This window comes from Cebidichthys violaceus, unplaced genomic scaffold (genome assembly GCF_023349555.1).
Source record: "Cebidichthys violaceus isolate CVI_PGR_0920_01 unplaced genomic scaffold, fCebVio1.0.p SCAF_12, whole genome shotgun sequence".
Lineage (NCBI taxonomy): Eukaryota > Metazoa > Chordata > Actinopteri > Perciformes > Stichaeidae > Cebidichthys > Cebidichthys violaceus.
This window is the reverse complement of record NW_027176285.1, coordinates 17,046,848-17,066,847: the sequence shown is the minus strand read 5'-3', so window position 1 is coordinate 17,066,847 and position 20,000 is coordinate 17,046,848. Positions and strand designations below refer to the sequence as shown.

At 40.1% G+C, this 20,000-nt stretch overlaps 1 protein-coding gene across 1 annotated transcript in view; it reads left to right on the top strand.

The window, feature by feature from the left end:
* Nucleotides 1-17,457, top strand: part of lmbrd2b (LMBR1 domain containing 2b) — a 19,498-nt gene extending 2,041 nt beyond the window's left edge. The window contains exons 2-18 of the mRNA XM_068706847.1: nucleotides 915-1,110; nucleotides 1,191-1,297; nucleotides 1,821-1,922; nucleotides 2,031-2,198; nucleotides 2,428-2,638; nucleotides 2,727-2,801; nucleotides 2,877-2,990; nucleotides 3,679-3,862; nucleotides 4,311-4,492; nucleotides 7,510-7,643; nucleotides 8,804-8,909; nucleotides 12,022-12,119; nucleotides 12,468-12,571; nucleotides 13,251-13,297; nucleotides 13,814-13,928; nucleotides 14,200-14,326; nucleotides 14,463-17,457. Of these exons, the coding sequence (XP_068562948.1) occupies nucleotides 937-1,110; nucleotides 1,191-1,297; nucleotides 1,821-1,922; nucleotides 2,031-2,198; nucleotides 2,428-2,638; nucleotides 2,727-2,801; nucleotides 2,877-2,990; nucleotides 3,679-3,862; nucleotides 4,311-4,492; nucleotides 7,510-7,643; nucleotides 8,804-8,909; nucleotides 12,022-12,119; nucleotides 12,468-12,571; nucleotides 13,251-13,297; nucleotides 13,814-13,928; nucleotides 14,200-14,326; nucleotides 14,463-14,526 (2,112 nt within the window). The 5' untranslated portion in view covers nucleotides 915-936 and the 3' untranslated portion in view covers nucleotides 14,527-17,457. The remainder of the gene's footprint in view (nucleotides 1-914; nucleotides 1,111-1,190; nucleotides 1,298-1,820; nucleotides 1,923-2,030; nucleotides 2,199-2,427; nucleotides 2,639-2,726; nucleotides 2,802-2,876; nucleotides 2,991-3,678; nucleotides 3,863-4,310; nucleotides 4,493-7,509; nucleotides 7,644-8,803; nucleotides 8,910-12,021; nucleotides 12,120-12,467; nucleotides 12,572-13,250; nucleotides 13,298-13,813; nucleotides 13,929-14,199; nucleotides 14,327-14,462) is intronic.
* Nucleotides 17,458-20,000: the final 2,543 nt, after the last annotated feature.

The following is a 20,000-nucleotide window of genomic DNA, read 5'->3' as shown; positions in this document are numbered from 1 at the left end:
CAGAGTACTCTCATGGACACAGAGTACTCTCATGGACACAGAGTACTCTCATGGTCACAGAGTACTCTCATGGACACAGAGTACTCTCATGGACACAGAGTACTCTCATGGTCACAGAGTACTCTCATGGACACAGAGTACTCTCAGGGTCACAGAGTACTCTCATGGTCACAGAGTACTCTCATGGACACAGAGTACTCTCAGGGTCACAGAGTACTCTCAGGGTCACAGAGTACTCTCATGGTCACAGAGTACTCTCATGGTCACAGAGTACTCTCATGGACACAGAGTACTCTCATGGACACAGAGTACTCTCATGGACACAGAGTACTCTCATGTCTCTCATAAAGGACTAGTGATGATGTAGAGCAGCAGTCATGAGACGAAGAGTCTGTTTGTCTCCTCCTCCTCCTCATCTTCATCACTGCAGCCACAGTTGTCTTTATATTTTGTATTGATGAAGTACTTCTCCTCGTACTCTATATACGTATTCTATAAGTATTCAACATTGTGACTGATGTTTTTTCATTGACTCATATTAATATATGATTAATATATGATTCACTCGCCTGCAGCCACACCAGTCACATGTTCATAGAGGCTTTGTATTCTGGCTCCTGATTGGCTGCTGAGCTTGTTCAAGGCGTTGATCCCACGCTTCTGTTAGAATAGAACAATAGAATCAAAATGTTTGAATAAATGATGCGTTCATATCCACACAAGGAGCTCAGTTCTCTTCCTGTTTGTCATTGAGTTTAACTTGCTATTGATTTACAGTCTAATAATAATAATATGTTATTCTTAATAAGCTCTTTGTGATATTAAATCTTAGTTGTGTGGTTTATAATAATCTGTTAAATCAAAGCCTCGCTATGAGTGATCTGGACCTGGTTCTGGTTCTGGGTCCCCTGCAGGTCTGTGCTGGTGCTGCTGGAGATGAGCGGAGCCGCTCTGGGCATCGAGATCGTGGTGGTGTTCTTCCTGGCGCTGTTCCTGCTGCACCGGTATGGAGACTTCAGGAAGCAGCAGCGCATGGTTCTGTTCGGCACGCTGCTGGCCTGGTACCTGTGCTTCCTCATCGTCTTCATCTTACCTCTGGACGTCAGCACGGTCGGTACCGACGGAGACGTCCACCTGTCTGTCCCTCAGACGGAGAGAGACTGTACTGAAACCCGTTCTTCTGTCCTCAGACCATCTACAAGCAGTGTAAGATCGACCACGAGGACCACGCCCCCACCCTGGGCCCCTCTCCAGCCAATCACACGCCGGCTAACGCCTCCGTCACGCCCACCAAGAGGTGAGTCTGATCAGAGTGCTTCTGCAGCTTCATGAACGTCAGCAGAAGATGTAAAGCTCAGACATGTTTTTACATCCAGAAGATGTAGTTCAGTTTGAGACGGTGTTCTCTAACTGAACTACTAACGGCTCTAAAACAACCACTTATATTAAGATGTTAGAAATATGTTAACGAGCATTTTAATCAGAGTTAAACTAAACCAACCAATCAATCAATCAATCAATCAACCAACCAACCAACCAACCAACCAACGAAACAAACAAATAAATCAACCAACCAACCAACCAACCAACCAATCAATCAACGAAACAAACAAATAAATCAACCAACCAACCAACCAACCAACCAACGAAACAAACAAATAAATCAACCAACCAACCAACCAACCAACCAATCAATCAACCAACCAATCATGTGATGACTCACATCTCACCTCGTTATCAATGAGCTACTAGATTTATATACTCTTCCTCCTCTTCCTCCTCTTCCTCCTCCTCCTCCTCCTCCTCCTCCTCCTCTGTAGGAGCGTATTAAAGCCGTGCTACAAGCCGTGGAGCTACATCCCAGATGGCATCATGCCCGTGTTCTGGAGGGTGGTGTACTGGACGTCCCAGTGTCTCACATGGTTCGTATGATAAACCTTTTAGAAATATATATATATATATATATATATATATATATACTTATATTTATATACTGTTTATACATATTATACTGTGTTCTCTCTCTCCAGGCTGCTGCTGCCCTTCATGCAGTCCTACGCTCGTTCTGGAGGGTTCTCCATCACCGGGAAGATAAAAACGGCTCTGATAGAGAACGCCATCTATTACGGGACGTACCTGCTGATCTTTGGCTCGCTGCTCATCTACGTGGCCGTTCATCCTGAGTGGCACCTGTCATGGTGAGTTCACTGTCTTCACGGTGAGTTCACTGTCTTCACGGTGAGTTCACTGTCTTCACGGTGAGTTCACTGTCACGGTGAGTTCACGTCTTCATGGTGAGTTCACTGTCCTCATGGAGGAGGGTTAAGGCTAGAGCTCCACCACAGCGAGTATAAAATCAGCTTCACTTAGTAAACATGCAGCATATGTCACTTCCTGTCTGGACCTCCTGTGGTTCCTGTGACTCAGGTACGAGCTGCAGACCATCGGCATCACGGCGGCCAACACCTGGGGTCTGTTCCTGCTGGTGCTGCTGCTGGGCTACGGTTTGGTGGAGATCCCCCGGTCCTACTGGAACGCCTCACGACACGGACACCTGCTCATCAAGACCTACTTCAAGGCCTCCAAGCTGATGACGGAGAAGGCGGACGCAGAGGAGAACCTGGAGGACGTCATGGAGGTGAGCGGAGGAACTCGCCTGTCACCTGTGAGGGTCGGCTTCATTCTTCATTTCACTGATTTAACTCTGGAGTCTGGTTTTGTTGCAGGAGGTGAGAAAAGTCAGTGAATCCATCAAGTACAACCATCCACTGAGGAAGTACATCGATACGATTCTCAGAAAGGTAAGAGGAAGTACTTTAACAGCAGTGACTCAGTGTTCATAGACCGGGTACAGTGATCTGATGTGTCTCCTTCAGTGTCCGCTGGACTACCAGGAGAAGATGGGCAGGAACATGGACGACTACGAAGACTTTGACGACAAACAGAACACGTATCCCAGTGAGAAGAGTCTGGTGAAGCTCCACAAACAGGTGAGAGGAAGAAAGGTACAGCTGGAAACAAGTCAACAGGAAACACGACTAAAGAAGAACAAGTTCCTCCTTCACAGAAGAAGTGTTTCTCATCAGTTGTAAAGTGAATTTCAGGCGAACTTTTGAAGAAGAAATGTGTATTTTGGCTCGTTTCCACCAACTGGTTTGGAGCTCAGCTGCTTAGTTTGTAAATATTTATATTTATATTCATAAGTGCAGAAAGCAAAAACCAACCTTCTTAACCTGAGCATCAAAAGGAAGTTTATTCAGGACTTGCAGGTGTTTAGCTACAGGTTTAACGTGAGTTTGGAGGTCTGAATGCTGGAAGTTGTTGAACTTTCAGCACTTAATATAATCAAGATATTCAATGATTGTCATCAGGTGTCATAGGTACAAACATCAGTGTATCGTCTGCAAATAAGGCAAACAAATAATATTATAATTGTGAGTAATCTCCCAAAAACGATCCATGTAAAGTGAAAACAGGAATGGGCCTGAAACAGAGCCTTGTGGGGCACCACAGGGGAGACAGGAAGTAGACTGAGGTCCAGTAAAACCAGAATGATCTCCATTTTATTTGATGTGATTCATGAATGATGTACACGTTCATTCCTGTTGAGAGCTCCAGGTTCACCTGTGTGTGTGTGTGTGTGTGTGTGTGTGTGTGTGTGTGTGTGTGTGTGTCCAGGTGATCTATGCGGTCCAGAGACACAACAGGACCCGGGTCCAGTGGCAGATCCTCCTACAGCAGGCCATCCACCTGGAGGACGTGGCCAAGAACGAGACCAGTACGACCCACCAGTTCGTCCACAGCTTCCCATCCTCTGAGCCGGCCGGCTGGTTCAGCAGATACGTTTACACATCGACTGTAGGTGAGTCTGAGGGCGGGGCCTCCAGGTGAGTCTGTGGGCGGGGCCTCCAGGTGAGTCTGTGGGCAGGGCTTCCAGGTCTCCTCTCCTCTGAAACTACTAATCATTACATTACATTACATTACATTACAGTCATTTAGCAGACGCTTTTATCCAAAGCGACTATAAGTGCATCAACATTGGTAATCAAAAGAACTACTAGTCACCAGAAGTTATAAGTACATTTCCTTTTCCAAACAAGCATCTAATCCTTCAAAAACATCTCAACTCAAACACACAGATTATTTGTCAGCCAAAAAAAGGTTTAAAATCACTGGTTTAATCTCTAATAATGTGTTATATTATCTGACAGTTTTACCTCTGAGATGTAGTAAAAAGTACTTTAAATGTGTAGCTAAGCACAGTACTTGTGTGTGTGTGTGTGTGTGTGTGTGTGTGTGTGTGTATACAGAGTGGTTCTGGGAGTGTCTCCTGAAGGTCTGGTTCTACCGGCTCCTGTCGGTGGTCCTGACCCTGTTCAGCGTGGCCGTGGTCTGGTCTGAGTGCACCTTCTTCAGCACGAGACCCGTCCTCTCTCTGTTCGCCGTGTTCATCCAGCTGGCTGAGAGAGACTACAACTACCTGTACATCGAGGTGAGACTACAACTACCTGTACATCGAGGTGAGACTAACTAGCTGTACATCGAGGTGAGACTAACTACCTGTACATCGAGGTGAGACTAACTACCTGTACATCGAGGTGAGACTAACTAGCTGTACATCGAGGTGAGACTAACTAGCTGTACATCGAGGTGAGACTAACTAGCTGTACATCGAGGTGAGACTAACTACCTGTACATCGAGGTGAGACTAACTACCTGTACATCGAGGTGAGACTAGAACTAGCTGTACATCGAGGTGAGACTAGAACTAGCTGTACATCGAGGTGAGTCTAGAACTAGCTGTACATCGAGGTGAGACTAGAACTAGCTGTACATCGAGGTGAGACTAGAACTAGCTGTACATCGAGGTGAGACTAGAACTAGCTGTACATCGAGGTGAGACTAACTACCTGTACATCGAGGTGAGACTAACTAGCTGTACATCGAGGTGAGACTAGAACTAGCTGTACATCGAGGTGAGACTAACTACCTGTACATCGAGGTGAGACTAGAACTAGCTGTACATTGAGGTGAGACTAACTAGCTGTACATCGAGGTGAGACTAACTAGCTGTACATCGAGGTGAGACTAGAACTAGCTGTACATCGAGGTGAGACTAACTAGCTGTACATCGAGGTGAGACTAACTAGCTGTACATCGAGGTGAGACTAGAACTAGCTGTACATCGAGGTGAGACTAGAACTAGCTGTACATCGAGGTGAGACTAGAACTAGCTGTACATCGAGGTGAGACTAGAACTAGCTGTACATCGAGGTGAGACTAACTAGCTGTACATCGAGGTGAGACTAGAACTAGCTGTACATCGAGGTGAGACTAACTACCTGTACATCGAGGTGAGACTAACTACCTGTACATCGAGGTGAGACTAACTAGCTGTACATCGAGGTGAGACTAACTAGCTGTACATCGAGGTGAGACTAACTACCTGTACATCGAGGTGAGACTAGAACTAGCTGTACATCGAGGTGAGACTAACTAGCTGTACATCGAGGTGAGACTAACTAGCTGTACATCGAGGTGAGACTAACTATCTGTACATCGAGGTGAGACTAGAACTAGCTGTACATCGAGGTGAGACTAACTACCTGTACATCGAGGTGAGACTAGAACTAGCTGTACATCGAGGTGAGACTAGAACTAGCTGTACATCGAGGTGAGACTAACTAGCTGTACATCGAGGTGAGACTAACTAGCTGTACATCGAGGTGAGACTAACTACCTGTACATCGAGGTGAGACTAACTACCTGTACATCGAGGTGAGACTAACTACCTGTACATCGAGGTGAGACTAGAACTAGCTGTACATCGAGGTGAGACTAACTACCTGTACATCGAGGTGAGACTAACTACCTGTACATCGAGGTGAGACTAACTACCTGTACATCGAGGTGAGACTAGAACTAGCTGTACATCGAGGTGAGACTAGAACTAGCTGTACATCGAGGTGAGTCTAGAACTAGCTGTACATCGAGGTGAGACTAGAACTAGCTGTACATCGAGGTGAGACTAACTACCTGTACATCGAAGTGAGACTAACTAGCTGTACATCGAGGTGAGACTAGAACTAGCTGTACATCGAGGTGAGACTAACTACCTGTACATCGAGGTGAGACTAGAACTAGCTGTACATCGAGGTGAGACTAACTAGCTGTACATCGAGGTGAGACTAACTAGCTGTACATCGAGGTAAGACTAACTAGCTGTACATCGAGGTGAGACTAACTAGCTGTACATCGAGGTGAGACTAGAACTAGCTGTACATCGAGGTGAGACTAGAACTAGCTGTACATCGAGGTGAGACTAACTAGCTGTACATCGAGGTGAGACTAACTAGCTGTACATCGAGGTGAGACTAACTACCTGTACATCGAGGTGAGACTAACTACCTGTACATCGAGGTGAGACTAACTAGCTGTACATCGAGGTGAGACTAACTACCTGTACATCGAGGTGAGACTAGAACTAGCTGTACATCGAGGTGAGACTAACTAGCTGTACATCGAGGTGAGACTAACTAGCTGTACATCGAGGTGAGACTAACTACCTGTACATCGAGGTGAGACTAGAACTAGCTGTACATCGAGGTGAGACTAGAACTAGCTGTACATCGAGGTGAGACTAACTAGCTGTACATCGAGGTGAGACTAACTAGCTGTACATCGAGGTGAGACTAACTACCTGTACATCGAGGTGAGACTAACTACCTGTACATCGAGGTGAGACTAGAACTAGCTGTACATCGAGGTGAGACTAACTACCTGTACATCGAGGTGAGACTAACTACCTGTACATCGAGGTGAGACTAACTAGCTGTACATCGAGGTGAGACTAACTAGCTGTACATCGAGGTGAGACTAGAACTAGCTGTACATCGAGGTGAGACTAGAACTAGCTGTACATCGAGGTGAGACTAGAACTAGCTGTACATCGAGGTGAGACTAACTAGCTGTACATCGAGGTGAGACTAGAACTAGCTGTACATCGAGGTGAAACTAGAACTAGCTGTACATCGAGGTGAGACTAACTAGCTGTACATCGAGGTGAGACTAGAACTAGCTGTACATCGAGGTGAGACTAGAACTAGCTGTACATCGAGGTCTTCATCACTCTTCATCTCAGGACTCACTGGTCTGATCTCAGTCTCCTCAGTAACAGACTCATGAGGGTTTGGTTCTGTTAAATCATCCAGAGTGAATGATGAACTCGTTCCATAAATCAGCATTAGATGCAGACTTTACCTGAGGGAATTACCCACAATTCATAGCAAAGTGACGTTAAACACGAGGTAACCAGAGGAAGCATGGAGACGTAAAGAAAGAGGATGAAACCTGTGAGTTCAGTGTGATTTATTACATTTACTCAGAAACATTAAAGAATGAAGATGGAATAAACACATTAAATCACAGGAATGAAAGCAGAGATTATACTGTATATATATTATATCCCAGTTAATCTCACTGGTGTGTGACGCCTCTTCTCTCCACCAGATGGCGTGCTTCATCACCATCTTCTTCCTGTGTACCTGTGTGTACTCCACGGTGTTCCGTATCCGAGTGTTTAACTACTACTACCTGGCCTCTCATCACCAGACCGACGCCTACAGCCTCCAGTTCAGCGGCATGTGAGTGACAGCTAGTCTTCTTTAGTGGGAGGAGTTATTACAGGGACCAGCAGCTGACTGGGAATCAGTATGATCCATAAATATGATATGAAACCCAACTAAATATATAAGTACACACATCCAGAGATCATTCATGAATAATACCAATGAAGTAAACAACTTATTTATGCATATTTGTATTTATAAAGGCGACCAATAGAGATAAAGACTAAGAAAGAATAAAACAAATAAATGATAAAATACAAAAATAGAAAAAAGTGTAAATAGTTGAGCTGCTTCTAAAACTATTAAATTATTAAATAATAAAAATGAGTAAATGAAAGAAGAGACAGAAACATTTGGAGGAATTAAAGATTCTTTGAGGTTAAATCTTTCAAATATGTTTTATTCTTCATACATATTGTCGGACTAGAATGAAATCTGTTTCCTTTAAATAAATCTTTAATACCGGTAATAATAATATTAAACATGTTGCCAGCCTGTCATCAGCTCTACACACAGTTATTGTGGACTTGATTATGAATCAGGTTTTTGTTCTCTACAAGTTTAACAAGCTCACTGAACCAGAACCAGGAAGACGTCTCATTCTAATTTGTATGGACATCCATCTATTTATTGTTTTAAGGTAAACAGATTAAATGCAGTAAAAACATCAAACTGATCCAGTCGTGTGTTTATTGATTTATCATCAGGATGAATTTAAATAAACAGAATTTCTGTGCAACATGTCCGACATCTTCACATTAAACATTGTCCATCAACTGTGTTTGAGCACCAAACATCACGATGTGAACTCAGAGTCCAGCTCCTCTGGTCCACCAGAGTCCTGGTCTCTGTCCTGATGTCCACCCATCAAGTGCAGCTGGATCCTGGACCACCATGGAACCAGGTCTCTGTAAAGACCTGGACTCAACAGTCACTGACATCAGACAGCCAGGAGCATGCTGGGTAATGGAGTAGCCTCTGGCCCTAGCCACGTTAGCTTAGCTTCCATCTGGACTCCGCTTCCAGTGGCGTTCGGTCAAATAATACCAGTTAAAGAGATCTACTCAGCGTGTCTGAGGGCGGAGCCAAAGAACAGCTGATGATCCACTGAACGGGTTATGTAGAGTCAGAAACAGAACTTCTCATGAACGATATGTGACTCCTTTGATCTGCAGGTTGTTCTGTCGTCTGACGCCTCCTCTGTGTCTCAACTTCCTGGGTTTGATCCACATGGACTCAGCCATCTCCCACCAGCAGAAGGAGCAGACAGCATACACGTCTGTAAGTTATATATGTTTATCACATATATATATATAGAAACAGAAGGAACAGACAGCATACACGTCTGTAAGTTATATATGTTTATCACATATATATATATATATATATATATATAAACAGAAGGAACAGACAGCATACACGTCTGTAAGTTATATATGTTTATCACATATATATATATATATAAACAGAAGAAACAGACAGCATACACGTCTGTAAGTTATATATGTTTATCACATATATATATATATATATATATATAAACAGAAGGAACAGACAGCATACACGTCTGTAAGTTATATATGTTTATCACATATATATATATATATATATATATATATATATATATATATAAACAGAAGGAACAGACAGCATACATGTCTGTAAATTATATATGTTTATCACATATATATATATATATATATATATACAGAAGGAGCAGACAGCATACACGTCTGTAAGTTATATATGTTTATCACATATATATATATATATATATATATATATATATATATACAGAAGGAGCAGACAGCATACATGTCTGTAAGTTATATATGTTTATCACATATATATATATATATATATATACAGAAGGAGCAGACAGCATACATGTCTGTAAGTTATATATGTTTATCACATATATATATATATATATATATATATATATATATATATAAACAGAAGGAACAGACAGCATACATGTCTGTAAATTATATATGTTTATCACATATATATATATATATATATATATACAGAAGGAGCAGACAGCATACACGTCTGTAAGTTATATATGTTTATCACATATATATATATATATATATATATATATATATATATATATATATATATATATACAGAAGGAGCAGACAGCATACATGTCTGTAAGTTATATATGTTTATCACATATATATATATATATATATATACAGAAGGAGCAGACAGCATACATGTCTGTAAGTTATATATGTTTATCACATATATATATATATATATATATATAAACAGAAGGAACAGACAGCATACACGTCTGTAAGTTATATATGTTTATCACATATATATATATATATATATATATATATATATATATATATATATATATATATAAACAGAAGGAGCAGACAGCATACATGTCTGTAAGTTATATATGTTCATCACATATATATATATATATATATATATAAACAGAAGGAACAGACAGCATATACGTCTGTAAGTTATATATGTTCATCACATATATATATATATATATATATATATATATATATATATAAACAGAAGGAACAGACAGCATATACAGTTGTGGTCAAAAGTTTACATACACTTGTAAAGAACATAATGTCATGGCTCTCTTGAGTTTCCAGTTATTTCTACAACTCTGATTTTTCGCTGATAGAGTGATTGGAACAGATACTTCTTTGTCACAAAAAACATTCATGAAGTTTGGTTCTTTCATGACTTTATTATGGGTTAACAGAAAAAGTGCCAAAATCTGCTGGGTCAAAAATATACATACAGCAACATGAATTAGCAATTTTGGTGACTTAGAAAGTTGTGTCAATGAAATGAGCTTCATAGCATGGCCTCTTAACTTCTTGTGAGTGATTATGAGTGACTACAGCCGGTGTCTTCTCTGAGGCCATTTAAATAGGGCTCATTGGATACAAACGGCCACAAACGCTACAATGGGAAAGTCAAAGGAGCTCAGCATGGATCTGAAAAAGCGAATCATTGACTTGAACAAGTCAGGAAAGTCACTTGGAGCCATTTCAAAGCAGCTGCAGGTCCCAAGAGCAACAGTGCAAACAATTGTTTGTAAGTATAAAGTGCATGGCACTGTTTTGTCACTGCCACGATCAGGAAGAAAACGCAAGCTATCACCTGCTGCTGAGAGAAAATTGGTCAGGAGGGTGAAGAGTCGACCGAGAACCACCAAAAAGCAGATCTGCCAAGAATTAGAAGCTGCTGGAACACAGGTGTCAGTGTCCACAGTCGAGCGTGTTTTGCATCTCCATGGACCGAGAGGCTGCCGTGCAAGAAGGAAGCCCTCGCTCCAAAAGCGGCACCTTAAGGCTCGACTGAAGTTTGCTGCTGATCACGTGGACAAAGATAAGACCTTCTGGAGGAAAGTTCTGTGGTCAGACGAAACAAAAATCGAGCTGTTTGGCCACAATGCCCAGCAATATGTTTGGAGGAGAAAAGGTGAGGCCTTTAACCCCAAGAACACCATGCCTACCGTCAAGCACGGTGGTGGTAGTATTATGCTGTGGGGCTGTTTTGCTGCCAATGGAACTGGTGCTTTACAGAGAGTAAATGGGATAATGAAGAAGGAGGGTTACCTTCAAATTCTTCAAGATAACCTAAAATCATCAGCCCGAAGGTTGGGTCTTGGGCGCAGTTGGGTGTTCCGACAGGGCAATGACCCCAAACACACATCAAAAGTGGTAATGGAATGGCTAAATCAGGCTAGAATTAGGGTTTTAGAATGGCCTCCCCAAAGTCCTGACTTAAATCCCATTGAGAACATGTGGACAATGCTGAAGAAAGAAGTCCATGTCAGAAAGCCATCAAATTTAACTGAACTGCACCAATTCTGTCAAGAGGAGTGGTCAAAGATTCAACGAGAAGCTTGCCAGAAGCTTGTGGATGGCTACCAAAAGCGCCTAATTGAAGTGAAAATGGCCAAGGGACATGTAACCAAATATTAGCACTGCTGTATGTATATTTTTGACCCAGCAGATTTGATCACTTTTTCTGTTAACCCATAATAAAGTCATGAAAGAACCAAACTTCATGAATGTTTTTTGTGACAAAGAAGTATCTGTTCCAATCACTCTATCAGAGAAAAATCAGAGTTGTAGAAATAACTGGAAACTCAAGAGAGCCATGACATTATGTTCTTTACAAGTGTATGTAAACTTTTGACCACAACTGTACGTCTGTAAGTTATATATGTTCATCACATATATAAACAGAAGGAACAGACAGCATATACGTCTGTAAGTTATATATGTTCATCACAGATATATAAACTGTTTAAAAAGGTCCTCCAGAGTCTCAGTTATCCGATAGATGAAGTCATATTGATTATTAATAACTGAGTCCTGTTCTGATCCAGATCATGGGATCCATGCGGGTCCTCTCCTTCATCGCTAACGGCTTCTACATCTACTACCCGATGCTGATCGTCCTGCTCTGCATCGCCACATACTTCAGGTCTGGTTCAACTCTCTGAATGAGTCTCAGCATCTTAACTATTCTCTACGGCTCTGTGGCGTTATGGAGCTCAGCTGTGAGGAGGGAGGAGCTACTTCAACAATTAAAGTGACTGGAAGCTGTTTTATGAATTGTTTTTGTTATTTTGGTAGAAAACATATTAAACATTTGGTTGTTCCAGGTTTTTAAAAGTGATAATGAGCTTCTTTTATTCATCTTTAGTGTCAGTAAAGTGAACATCTTTATGTTTTTCTCATATTGTTCCTTGTTTTGTGATGGATCCATCAGTGATCACTAGGTTCTAGTTCTCTGGTTGAGTTATTGATGAGTTCATAACTCTCTCCTCAGTCTGGGGACTCGCTGTCTCAACCTTTTGGGTTTCCAGCAGTTCGTGGGCGACAATGAAATGACCTCCGACCTCATCGACGAGGGGAAGGAGCTGATCCGCCGAGGTGAGAGGAGTCAGAGTGAGGAGTCAGAGTGAGGAGTCACAGTGAGGAGTCAAAGTGAAGAAGCAGAGTGAGGAGTCAAAGTGAGGAAGCAGAGTGAGGAGTCAAAGTGAGGAAGCAGAGTGAGGAGTCACAGTGAGGAAGCAGAGTGAGGAGTCAGAGTGAGGAAGCAGAGTGAGGAGTCACAGTGAGGAAACAGAGTGAGGAGTCACAGTGAGGAAGCAGAGTGAGGAGTCACAGTGAGGAAGCAGAGTGAGGAAGCAGAGTGAGGAGTCATAGTGAGGAGTCCGAGTGAGGAGTCAGAGTGAGGAAGCAGAGTGAGGAAGCAGAGTGAGGAGTCACAGTGAGGAAGCTGAGTGAGGAAGCAGAGTGAGGAAGCAGAGTGAGGAGTCACAGTGAGGAAGCAGAGTGAGGAGTCACAGTGAGGAAGTAGAGTGAGGCGTCAGAGTGAGGAAGCAGAGTGAGGAAGCAGAGTGAGGAGTCACAGTGAGGAAGCAGAGTGAGGAAGCTGAGTGAGGAGTCACAGTGAGGAGTCACAGTGAGGAAGCAGAGTGAGGAGTCAGGGTGAGGAGTCACAGTGAGGAAGCAGAGTGAGGAAGCAGAGTGAGGAAGCAGAGTGAGGAAGCAGGAAGCTGCTCAGGGAGGAAGGTTAACAGCTGTTTGTGTGATTTGTTTTTCACAGAGAAAAGGAAGCGTCAGAGGACTGAAGATGGAGAGAACAGACGGAGGGTGAGTAACGTTTATACTCTGAGGTGATGACGGAACTAAAACTCACAGTGAGAAGTATAAATGTACTTCAAGTTCTTACAGAATACTGCATGTTAGAAGTAGTTAGCATCCATTAGAAGTTATTCCTGTTTTATTGATTCACAGCAAGTTTTAAGACTTTATTTTTCATTTGAACAACAATCACAGCGGAGCGAACGTCTAACAATGCTGCTATGAAATATATTTATATATATTTAAAACATGGTAGACAGAAAAGACTCGTTATGTATCAATTATAGTTATTGTAATAAAAACGTGATTAAGTTATTTAACAAACTGCTGATATCAACGTTTCGTTCAACATCATCATGGAGGTAAAAACATGATTTAGTCGTAAATTTACAAGAAAGAAACTCTGTTCTCTGAGATTCTAAAGTCATATATTTACAATAATCAACTTCCCGGTAGATGACTGACGTCCTTCTGTTAGTCGTGTTGTACTTCATGATGTGTTCATGATGTATTATATTACTTCAGGAGTGGAAGGAGCGCTATGGAAACCAGAGAGAGGAGCACACTGCGAGGAACCGGACCAGTCACGAGCTGAAGGAGACCAGCTACTCCGACACGGTGACAACCAGCAGCAACAGACGTGAGTAGACGTCCAATCACAGGGGAGGAGGGGCGGGACAAGCAGCCTCCCCCAAAGATCACACGTGTTCTGTTATTAACATGTTGTGTCATCGTTTATAATGATAATAATAATACGGTTATTTTATAAAGCACCGTGGACCTCATGTCTGGAGAACTGGACCAAACCAGTTTCTCCTTTAAGCTGCTTTAATAACAGTAATAATAATAATAATAATAATATTAATAATACTAGTATTAATGATCATAACTCTATTGTGTCTGTTGAACAGAGGCTAAATATTCCCGCTCTGGGAGTCGCTCAGAGAGAGACTCCATCGAGCTGCTTCAGGACGCTGAACCTTTAGACTTCAACGCAGAGTCTCTGACCGACGACCCTCTGGAGGCGGAGCCTAGCAGGTAGAGACCACTTCCTGCTTCTGATGACACGACAACAGAACTCTACACCGCTGCATGTTTGTCTCCTGATGTTTGTGTCCTCACACAGTCACGTGAAACATCTGTAACTCATCCACTTTGTGTGTTTGTCTCTCAGACACGCAGGAGGACGGTATCTGTCCATGTCGTCGTCTCGCAGCCGAATATTCGACGACGTGTGATGAATCGGTAGAGATCAACAGGAAGTGAACGTACCACATGACCTCCAGGATGCATGGTAACTAAAAACAGATGTGCAGCTGGAGGAACTTAATGAAGCTCTATTAAAACCCTCTGATGTCCAGATGTTGATCCGCATGTCAGCACAGCTGGAGTCTGAGCTGCTGCACGACCGTCACGTCACTTTAATGAAGGTTACAACGTTTATTTATGTCTTTTATTTATTCCTCTGAGTCATCACTGATATCTGATCAATCTTCTCTTCATCCTAGCCATGAATAAAAAGATCAATCTGTAATAATCTGAATGTTGAAATGAGTTCATGTCATCAACGCTCAATAATTAATGTTGTTAAAATACTAAAAATATGTCTTTTTATTAAAAGCATTGAAGTGTTTTACTCTGAAAACCATCAGACTCAATTTATGGAGTTCAATTTTCATCTTTTAAATCACTTTATTTATTTCACTGAGAGTTAAAGCTCCACTCTCACTCCCTGTCCTCACTCCCTGTCTCACCTGTCTCACTCCCTGTAACACCTGTCTCACCTGTAACACCTGTCTCACTCCCTTGTAACACCTGTCTCACCTGTAACACCTGTCTCACTCCCTGTAACACCTGTCTCACCTGTAACACCTGTCTCACCTGTCTCACTCCCTGTAACACCTGTCTCACTCCCTGTCTCACCTGTCTCACCTGTCGGCCACTGATCAGCTCCCCGGGACCAGTTTTTGATCAGTGAATTGTAGCCACACCCACCGGTGATGTCACAGTGTACCGACACTCCCCGCAGTACACTGTGACATCACTGCAGCGCGTCGGGCTGAATATATTGATATCAAGATATGAGACGAGATATTTGTTTTTAAAGGCTCAACTACAGGAAAGTAAACAGGCTGTTCTATTATTCATCTTTATCCAATATCTAATATTCTCTAATATTAGATAGTATCTAATATTATCTAATATCTAATATATTAGATAATATATAATATTATCTAATATATTAGATAATATTATATATTATCTAATATTATCTAATATATTAGATATTATATAATATTAGATAATATTAGATATTCAGTTAAATATCCACATCGAGGTATTTAATAAAAGATATTTGCGCTACGAGCAAAGTGAGGAATAAAAACAAGAGTTTCAGGTAAACTTTATGAATTTAAACAACTTGAATTGTTTTTTTAATTTGTGAACTTTTAATAATTATTAGCCACAAATTTAAACAGATGGTTTTCAAGTAAAATACTTTCATTGATTCAATCAGCTGCTTATTAGATGAAATCTATTTTAAATCATTATTTATTTAAACATGAGTGTATTTAACTTTGTGTTCCTTTAATCATCTCGGTGAAAGTGAAGGTTTTGTTTCTCCTCTTTAACTTAAAATGGTTCCAAATGTATAAATAAATAATAAATAATAATACATAATAAAGAACTGTCATGCTGAAATGAATGAAGTGTAAATAAAAAAGAAGACAAAGAAGTGACCTTTAGAGGGACAAACCTGTGTTTCTCTTCATTAGTTATTAACCTTCTTTAAAGATGTTAAAGAAACATCTCATGATTATTGTTACTGATGTATAATAATGAGCTTAGAGCTCCTGTTATGAAGCTAAACATCATAATTCATCTCTAGTATCTATTTTATATTAATGTGAAAACATCTCCTTCAAACTACTGGATTCATCAAGTTCATCACCAGAACTACATTTTACAGATTACATGTGAACACATCACGATGATGTTATAATCTACCTTCAGCCAGTACTCATGTTCACTGAGCAGAGCCTGAAGGCATCATGATGTAACTGAGCAGAGCCTGAAGGCATCATGGTGTAAATGAGCAGAGCCTGAAGGCAGCATAGTGTCACTGAGCAGAGCCTGAAGGCATCATGATGTAACTGAGCAGAGCCTGAAGGCATCATGGTGTAACTGAAGTGAACCTCCGTTGGTTAGCTGTTAGCGGTGCTGCTAACGTTGCTAGCTCTCCTCTGATTGGTTGTTTACAATGAAACATGATCAGAGATCAGAGACTAGAACCACATGTTCTACTGAGTACTGGAGGACCATCTGTCAGGAGAACTTTATTTACACCGTGATGGTTAACGTTAAACTTTATTTACACCGTGATTGGTTAACGTTAAACTTTATTTACAGTGTGATGGTTAACGTTAAACTTTATTTATACCGTGATGGTTAACGTTAAACTTTATTTATACCGTGATGGTTAACGTTAAACTTTATTTATACCGTGATGGTTAACGTTAAACTTTATTTACAGTGTGATGGTTAACGTTAACTTTATTTATACCGTGATGGTTAACGTTAAACTTTATTTACACCGTGATGGTTAACGTTAAACTTTATTTACAGTGTGATGGTTAACGTTAAACTTTATTTATACCGTGATGGTTAATGTTAAACTTTATTTACACCGTGATGGTTAACGTTAAACTTTATTTACAGTGTGATGGTTAACGTTAAACTTTATTTATACCGTGATGGTTAATGTTAAACTTTATTTTACACCGTGATGGTTAACGTTAAACTTTATTTACAGTGTGATGGTTAACGTTACTCCACTAAAGTGAAACACAGGTCTGGCCCTTTAAGAGCGTTAGCATGTAGCAATTAGCTCTTCTGTGGATTAGATCCTGCTGGCGGGTTTAACTAAGTCTGACCTGAGATCAGTGTAAATATGTAAATATGATTTTGTATAAAGGAGCTCGTTGATTCACAGAAAGCGTTAAAAGTCACTTTGTGTTCATGTTCTGGATTGTTTATTGATCTCAGCTCAGAGTAGATAAAAACATGTTGATCTCTTTGTTGTAGTGAATTATTATTATTATTATTATTATTATCATGTGTTTCTCTGCTGCCAGTGATGTGTCAATAAAAATGATCAAAGTGTTGAAGACTGAGGTCTCGTTTCTGTCTCATGTCCACACATAGTTTCCGGTCTCTACTATATGAGGTGTCGTAGAGCTCTGGGTGAACTCCTACGGATAAGTTTGCGTTATTCGCGTCATTCAAAGAGCTTTGTATGTAATCTAAAATTCACGCCGCGTTTGATGTGAACACAGCCTTATAGTTCATAAATCGGTTTGAGTATCAAGACTGACCCCAAGTCTCGTCTTGAGTCGGTCCAGACACACGTCTATATAAAGAGTTTAACCATGAAGTGACCTACAGGTTCCTGAGAGCAGCCTCTGGACCAAGTGTGTTCAATCCAGATTGTGTCGTTGTTGTTATTATTATCACATTATAGTTTATCATCTTTCTGTGGATCTTCACACATCCATACATACTGATACAGAGATGGAATATATGCTTTAAATACACTTAAAGATCTGAGAAACATGTTGAATGTGAATCAGTCAAATGAAGTTCATGTCAAACACAATAAAATTAATGTTTGATAAGTGGAAGAGGACGTAGAATGTGAGTTAATTCTCTAATTAAAAAAGATGATTTGAACATTGTTTTTAATCCTTGTGGTGGAATTAAAACATGTAGTGAGTCTCACTCAGGAGGACTCTCTGTTTGTAATTAGTTTAGTTATTTGTAGTCCTGCTAATGATGTTTTATTTTCATGAACTGGGTTAAAATGTCTCATGAAGATTCTGGATCGATTCTGGATCAGTTCTGGATCAGTTCAGCAGCTGTGGTGACGAAGAATACACTGCTTTTGTTTTCCCCGCCTCTGACTGGCTTTGTCTCCACAACAGAGGCGTAGAGGCTCATGGGTAATGTAGTGCGACGTGCACTCAATAGAAATAATGGATAAAACATGATTTATCAGAAACTAAGTCTAAACTTAAACTGATATTCAGAACGTATATGACCGTTATGTTATTATTCAGGAGAGTTCCGTGTTTATATATATATATATATACGTATATATATATATATTATTATATATATATATATATATATATATATATATATATATATATACGTATATATATATATATATAGTATATATATATATATATATATATATATTATATATATATATATATAGTATATATATATATATATATTATATATATATATATATATATATATATATATATATACGTATATATATATATATATATTTATATATATATATATATATATAGTATATATATATATATTATATATATATATATATATATATATATATATATATATATATATATATATATATATATACGTATATATATATACGTATATATATAGTATATTATACAGTATATATATGTAGAAGAAACGTTTAAAATGGAAATTCAGATTTGGGTAATTACACTATGCTTGTCCCCCCTAGTAAAGTGTCCCCCGTGGTTATGGTTGGGGTCTTCGGGTTCCTAGGTAGTGCTGTCGTCCTCCATGACGTCCTCGTGTTTGTGGTTACCATGGTAACTGAACGCCTCTTTGCGTCTGTGTGTTTTTAAAACCAGCTCGTGTCCGTGAAACATTCAAGCTGAAGATATTTATCATAACTGTGATATAATTCATCATAATTGTGATATAATTCATCGAGAAGTTGTGTTGTTTTTAAAATGCTGCTGAGTCAAAGAAGAACAAAATGTCGGGAGTTCACGGGACCGACTCCTCACTCTGTGGCTGTGGTGAGACACGAGACACTCATTAATTGTCATGTAATGCTAATGCTACAATAGCTAGCTGTCATGTAATGCTAATGCTACAATAGCTAGCTGTCATGTAATGCTAATGCTACATTAGCTACATTAGTTAGCTGTCATGTAAAGCCAATGCTACAATAGCTAACTGTCATGTAATGCTAATGCTACATTAGCTACTTTAGCTTGCTGTCATGTAATGCTAAAGCTACTTTACTAGCTCGTTTAGTACACGTTAGTTTCATAATGTGGATATTTTTAAACGGGTCGGTTTGATGCTGTAATAAATCACACAAATATTCACCCAAACAAACAACAACACATCTTCAACAGAACCATCGACATGGAAACACTAAAACAAACAAACAACAACAACAACAACAACAACAACAGTCTGAAGTAGGATTGATAACAAATAAAATCAAAATCATGATTCAGGATTTGAAGACTTTATGCTCGTAATTAAATCAAATATCATAAATTAATTTAAATTTAACTAATTAGGTAGTTTTTTTTAACTCTGATTTAAATATTGATAAATCCAGACATCAACACAAATAATATATTTAATGAGGTTCGTAGTTCTAAGTTTAGAATTAATACATGTTTTATTTAATGTTGGTTTAATTCTGTGTGAAACAGAGAGCAAAGTTCCCGTCCTCGCGGTCTGTAGACCAGCTGATCCTGGACAGACAGAAGCAGGACGCCATCAGAGACCAGGTCCTGGACTTCACTAAGGACCAGCAGTCCTGTGACATCAAGACTTCATGGCTGAAGAGCTCAGACCGTCGTGTCCTGAGAGGAACCGTCGACAGACGAGTCCACGCTGCTCT